The 6,926-nt window shown below is 30.4% G+C and overlaps 1 protein-coding gene across 2 annotated transcripts; it reads left to right on the top strand.

Moving 5' to 3' along the window:
* The first annotated feature begins 480 nt into the window (after positions 1 to 480).
* LOC131855956 (laccase-3-like) lies at positions 481 to 6,283 on the top strand. 2 transcript variants are annotated; one of them, XM_059216092.1, is made up of 5 exons: positions 481 to 669; positions 1,549 to 1,700; positions 1,941 to 2,185; positions 5,977 to 6,105; positions 6,188 to 6,283. In XM_059216092.1, the coding sequence occupies exons 1-5, from the start codon at positions 559 to 561 to the stop codon at positions 6,211 to 6,213; spliced, it is 663 nt and encodes a 220-aa protein (XP_059072075.1). In that variant the 5' UTR covers positions 481 to 558; the 3' UTR covers positions 6,214 to 6,283. The 2 variants fall into 2 exon arrangements, with proteins under 2 accessions (XP_059072075.1, XP_059072076.1); XM_059216093.1 differs by lacking the exon at positions 1,549 to 1,700 and having other exon boundaries at positions 544 to 669.
* The last annotated feature ends 643 nt before the right edge of the window (positions 6,284 to 6,926 follow it).

Below are 6,926 nucleotides of genomic sequence, written 5' to 3'. Positions count from 1 at the left end.
CAACCTCACTGTAATGAAATTGCCATAACCAACTTCATCAACTGATTAACTAAGACCCTAGAAGTATAATAGTGCAACATCCACAAAATGTAGACACTATATCTAGAACCAGAAGCCACCATCATCAAGAACTGGAGGAATGCAGAGTATTTTTCTATAAAGGCATTAAATAATCTTTCTAGCCTATTGTAACCTCCACAATTATAGCCTTATAGAAACACTTCATTCTTTCTCAATATCACCACCAAACAATGTATCAACATCCAAACACTCATTTTTGGTTCATCTATAACATCCACACAGTTGAACAACATACAACTACCTCTTTATTAACACACATAGTGACATCAATGACAACACCTGATAGATTGGCATCAGTGACAATAAGTTTGACATCAATGACAACAAAACATAGCATAGATTTCCAACAAATTGATTTGGAGAATATTTTTATTTAGAAAGCATCACATATATTTGGTTTTCTGCCTTTGATTACTGCAAAATTTGCTTCCTGCAATTTGGCTGACAAGAAAAAGTAGACGACATTCGGTTTTCAGAATGTCGTTATGTTCAGGGTATTTTTCGATGGTCTCCTCAGTTGTGCTCCTTACATTCCTTGCCTTGTTCGATGCTTCAGCGAGAGCACACGTTCATCACTCCACATTTGTTGTATGTCCTTCGTATCTCTGTGGATAAGTTGCTTTGAACAATTACGCAGAATACAGAGCTATTATCCTAGGCAAGCTAAGAAGATTCATCATTTTATTCTTTTCAAGTAGTTGGATTTTTTATTTGTTTAGGTGCTTCATCACACATACAGAATGCAGAGCTATTTTCCTAGAAGAAATAGGGAGTTCATCATCATAATTTTTGATTTATTGTTATTCGATAGATGATTTAGTGCTTTGGTTTACACATCATACTTTAAGATTTGTTTAAATTGTTTATCTAAAATCACATTAATGAAAAATGGATTCTATTGAAAAAACCAGTGTTAATTTAGATGAACAATTTAAACAAATTAGAATGTGCTATTTAAACCAGTTCTGAATTAGTCTATTCATTATCAAGAGCTATTATCCTAGATATGTTAAGGAGATTCATCATCTTATTTTTTAGTTAATCGATTTTTAATTTGTAATTTAGTTGGTTTATACAACACACTCTAATCTTTGATTTATTGGTGGCTCTTCTGATATAAGACTAAAAAGTGGTTTTATTGAAAAAACCAGTATGATTTCAGATACCACCCAAACAAATCAATACTTAAAATGTGCTAGTTGAACCACATCGATCCAGTCTATACATGATCAACCAGTCCGATGAACAGCCTAGTTGAACCACATCGATCCAGTCTATGCATGATCAGCCAGTCCGATGAACAGCCTATTTAAATCAATATTTAGAATCTACTCTTTAAACCCGCCGTAGGTTAATCTAAACGTTGATGATATTTTTCCATGCTCAGCATCTTATTCATTAAGACAGATCATAGCATATTTGTGGTACCTAATACTGGAAATATATTTTTGCTTTGGATTTGGCCAGATTGAATCAACACCTATTACTAGGCTATGTCAGACGCATAGCAGAGTCATAGTGAATGGAGAGTTCCCTGGTCCTACTCTGTATGTACACAATGGCGACAGTGTTAGAGTTAAAACGATCAACAAATCCAATTACAATGCCACCATCCACTGGTAAATCGTGTCTCTCAATGCTTCACACTGACATGTCACACTTCTATGCTTCTATACGGCTGTTTCTTGGCGTATGTAGTATTAATAGTAAATCAAATTAATATCATTAACTGTATATAAAAATCGTGCTATATTTAGACTGTTTCTGATGCAAAACGTTTTCAAATTCCGTTTTATTGCCCTTATCATTTCACTTTTCTATTTGTGGTAACAAACTGGTTGCAAACGTTTGCTTTTCAGGCATGGAGTGAGACAGATTCGCACAGCATGGGCTGATGGAGCAGGGTATATAACTCAATGCCCGATTCAAGCAGGAGTAAAATATACGTACAAATTCAGGATTATTGCACAGGAAGGAACCTTGTGGTGGCATGCCCATGTCTCGTGGCTGCGTGCAACAGTTCACGGAGCAATAGTTATCTATCCAAAGAAAGGAAGCTCTTATCCGTTTCCTCAACCCTATTCAGAGTTTCCCATCGTGTTAGGTAATCAAAATTGTTGAAATCCTCTGTTTTAGACTAATATCCTGTTTTATATCAGTTCCCTGTTTTTATGAATAGAAGTTTGCTGAAAATAACACTGCTGTTTAGAATTAAAAAAATACTCTTATATTAGTAAAGAAAGCTTTATAAATTATTCTGATTAAGGGTTCATCAGATTCTTGTAGGGAAGGAAAGATAAAAAGCATTAAGCATATATCAATAAAATATGAGACGACCAAAAGAATCAAGGAAGCTTTGTAAATTGTTAATTGCTTTCTCCGTTTTTCTTTTATTTTTTACATTTACATTTGTTTTTTATTAATATAGTATTCTTCTATTTAAATTTCAGGAACAAATACTTATGCGTTATATATACTACTAATTATAATTTTTTATAAAATGTGTAATTTAATTTTTTTTTTGTAAAACTCTTTTGTTTTGACATTTTTATGCAATAACTCAATAGCTTTAGAACAAATAAATATATATATTAAAATAATATCCTCACAAATTAAGTATATATTTCTTAAAAAAGAAATCGAGACAAAATAATATTTTAATAAATATTAGAAAAATATTTATGTTTTTTTTCTCTTTGTTCTATTTTTTTAAAGATATAGATGTGATTATTTTTTGTGAATGCTTTGATAGCTATTCACATTACAACTCACTTTTTTCAAAATAGAAAAATTAACCGAAAATAAATAAAGAAAAACTAGTTATTATGTTGAGAGACATTTAGTGACAATATAGCATGAAGTATTGTATTGAGATCATATACATAAAAATTAAAATTCAATTTATAGAATATTACAAGTAAAATGGTTCACCAATAAAATAAATAACTCTCAATTGATTTAATTTTTATGTGTCTATATATGTTTGTAGGAAATAAAATAGTTGTAAAATAAAATATTCCAACTCTTAAATAAATAGAATTTGAGATCTCACATTTTTTTGAGTATGTTTGCTAATAATTGCTAGCTTATTGATTAGATAAAATTTTACTTTTCTAACTTTGGAAAGCTTACTTGATTTAAAGTAATTAGAATTCATTGAATTTAGTTGCTATAAATATATCATATTCGGTGCTAAACATAGTTATGGATCCATATAAAAGTGACAATTATGTTGTAAATTACTTTTCTAATAGGATCAAGATTTAAAACACAAGTTAGTTGATGACATTTAATATTATATTTTAAATTATATTACTCACATATAGTTTATACTATTGTTAGTATTTGTGTTGTCATAACTTCAATGGTACAACACTCTCAATAGAAAATAAAAAGTCTTAGGTTTACCTCCCAGCTAGTCCATAAATTTAACATGATATAAAAGCCAAGGTCAACAAAACTAGACCAAGATAGGATCAATAAGAATCTATTGTTTGGCTCAAGGGGGATGTTGGAAAATGAGTCATACCCAAATAAAGATGGACCAATTGTCATGAGGGCTTGTAGTTTAGTGGTAGAACAACCTAGTAGCAAATGGGATGTCTTCAATTCAACACCTAACTAATCCATGAAAATTTAATAGTGCAACTATCCCAAATAGTTTTTATGTTCTAAAAAATTCTAGAATATATAAATTATATTAAGATTTGAACTCCACTCGAGTTATTATGGTAACAAAATGCAACAAATATTGTAGTTCAATTAAAAATTGTCTTTTTTTTTTTTTAATACTTAGTAGTTTTCATTGATGCCATATATGTTAAACAAAAGTAAGCCTACCAAAATCATATTGATGGACTTTCCAATTCTTGATTACATGATTTAAAAGGTACTAATGCAATTTAATCATATCTTAATGTACACATACAGGAAAAAGAAAACCCAACAATATAAAACAATTTTTTTACTAATTACCTATTCACCAATTCAAAGAAAAATCTCTCTATCCTCCTATTTCTCAATGACATGTCCTTTAAAAAGGACATTTATGCATTTTGTTAATTTAAACTCAATTCAAAAAAATTATTTTTTATATTTTCCACCCAAAAATTGTGTGATTTCATTACACATTAACATATATGTAAAATTAGAGCTATGATTGACAAGAATTATCTTAATAACTAGAGGCTAGAGTATTTCATGATCATAAGGGTTTTGTTTAGAACTATCGATTAGTTAAAAACAGAAGAAAAAATAACACTTTCTCATTTCCATTTCATTTTATTTGAACTGCTAAAATTTTATTCATTTTTATCTTGTTTTATTGTATTATATCCAAATGAAAATAATATGGATAGTGACGTTAAACTCGACACAATAAAGGATGGTATAAAGGTATCAAAATTTTGAAATTTCTATATGGTTAAGTTTTAATTGAACATATTAAAAGAGGAGATAAAATGATAAGTAATCAAAATTTTTAGGTAGAATAGGAAAAGATAGGTCATAGCCATGGGAAAGGTCTTAGCTATCAAGAACTAGCTCTTTGTTTATAGCAATTCTTTCTTGATTAATATGTTCTTTATTTTATAGCTATATTTTATTCTTGGTGGGAGATACAATCAACACCAATAGAAACAAATTCATCATTGTCTAATCAATTAGGAGTACCCTTTTCATGAGGCTATGATTAGACAAAAGTTTGGCGAAGCTATGGAGACCAACCATGAATACTATGTCTGAAGTTCTATGTTGGGGTAGATAAAAAGCATGATAATCATGTCCACAATCATTTTAGCTATGCTCATGCCAACAATCTCAAGGAGGGGACTAATCTTTGTAAGAGGGAGAAGTTAGTATTTGTAGATGGACTAAAACATTACTCTAGTTATCAAGAAGCACTTGTAAGTGGACAACATCAAGCACAACATTATTAACATATACATCTATATTCATGAAAATATTTGAGAAAAACATAAATTTAGTATACATAAAAAAAGGACGAGTTATTAATTTTGTAGCCACCCTTGGTGCGTAAATGTATAATAGAATAAATATATTTTAATTACTTTTCATCCAAAAGAAGTCACAAACATTTAGAACTAACAAGTAGTCATAAAAAGAAAGCTTGTTTATTTCCATTTCATCTTATTTTTAGAAATAAGTTTATTCATTTTTATCTTGTTTTTTTCTTTTTTTATATGTACATATCAGGATTATAAATAATGACATCAAATTCAACACAATAAAGGATAGTAAGAATATACCAAATTTTGAAGTTTCTATATAGTAGGTTTTAAGTGAACATTACTAATATATGAGATAAAATGATCGGTAATCAAATTATTAAACAATAAAAGTTATAAGTTGAATAAGAAAAAATGAAATAACCATGAAGAATGTCTTAGATATTTAGAACTAGCTCTTCATTTATAATTTAATACCTTCTTTATTAAGATGTTCTCTATTTGATAGCTAAGATTTATTCTTGATGAGAAAAACAAAATTTTCATTATTTAATAAATTAGGAACACCTTTTTTGAAGTTTGTGAACAAATAGATGACCAATGAAACTATGAAGCTATAAAAACCAACCATGATTATTACGTCTGAAATTCTATATAAAGATAGATAAAAACCATAAAAATATGACTATACCTACACCAACAACCTCAAAGAGGGGACTAATCTTTGTGAGAAGGAAACTTTGGCAACACAAGATGCATTACTCTACTCATCAAGAAGTACATGTAGGTGAACAACCTTAAACGCAACTTTATTAAATTTTAAGTTAATAAGAATACTATTGAAGTCAACTCTAATTTATAGATTGATTATTTTATTTATTTTTATTTTCTTTAGAGATCCATAATATGACCTACTTTTTTTAAACAGGAGAATGGTGGAACAAAGATCCTGAAGCGGTCGAAAGGCTATTAATTCAAACAGGAAGTGCACCTAATATATCCGATGCCTTTCTCATCAATGGTCAGCCAGGAGATCTCTATTCTTGCTCCAAATCAGGTATAGAGTACTTTTCAGTTACAGATGAACTCTAATGTCAGGTACTCAACATGGAGTTGATGAACTAACTGCTTACATGCAGGAACAACTAAAATCTCTGTACAATGAGGAAAAACGTACCTTCTACGTATTGTTAATGCTGCAGTCAATAATCACCTCTTTTTCAAGATTGCATCACACAATTTCACAGTGGTAGCCTTAGATGTTTGCTACACAAAACCATACACAACAGACATAATGCTTATAACCCCTGGCCAAACTGCAGATGTTCTTCTCACCGCCAATCAAGCAATAGCCAAATACTACATTGCTGCCAATGTATACACTACCCAATCTATTGGATTCTTTGATAACACCACAACAACTGCCATTCTTAGCTATGTGGGTTCTCACTCATCTGCCACCCCATCTCTTCCACAATTTCCAACATACAATGACACTGCAACTGTCACTAAATTTAATAAAGGATTACGAAGCCTAGCTTCAAAAGAGCACCCAATAGAAGTTCCCCAGAACATTGATGAGAAACTCCTAATAACAATAGGACTTGGTTTATTTCCCTGTAGAACTAACGTGACCACCAACTGTCAAGGCCCCAACAATACCAGAGTAACTGCTAGTATGAACAATGTATCTTTTGTCCTGCCAGATATAGCCATACTTCAAGCTTATTATTTTGGTATTAATGGTGTCTTTACCACTGATTTTCCTTCAAACCCACCAATTGTGTTTAATTATACAAGTGACAATATACCCAGAAGTCTTTGGTCACCAATCACTGGAACAAAAGTTAAAGTGCTAAATTATAATGCTACAGTTCA

The sequence above is a fragment of the Cryptomeria japonica genome, unplaced genomic scaffold, assembly GCF_030272615.1.
Source record: "Cryptomeria japonica unplaced genomic scaffold, Sugi_1.0 HiC_scaffold_665, whole genome shotgun sequence".
Classification (NCBI taxonomy): Eukaryota; Viridiplantae; Streptophyta; class Pinopsida; order Cupressales; family Cupressaceae; genus Cryptomeria; species Cryptomeria japonica.
Note: the sequence above shows the minus strand (reverse complement) of the source record. Positions and strands in the feature narration are given on the sequence as shown.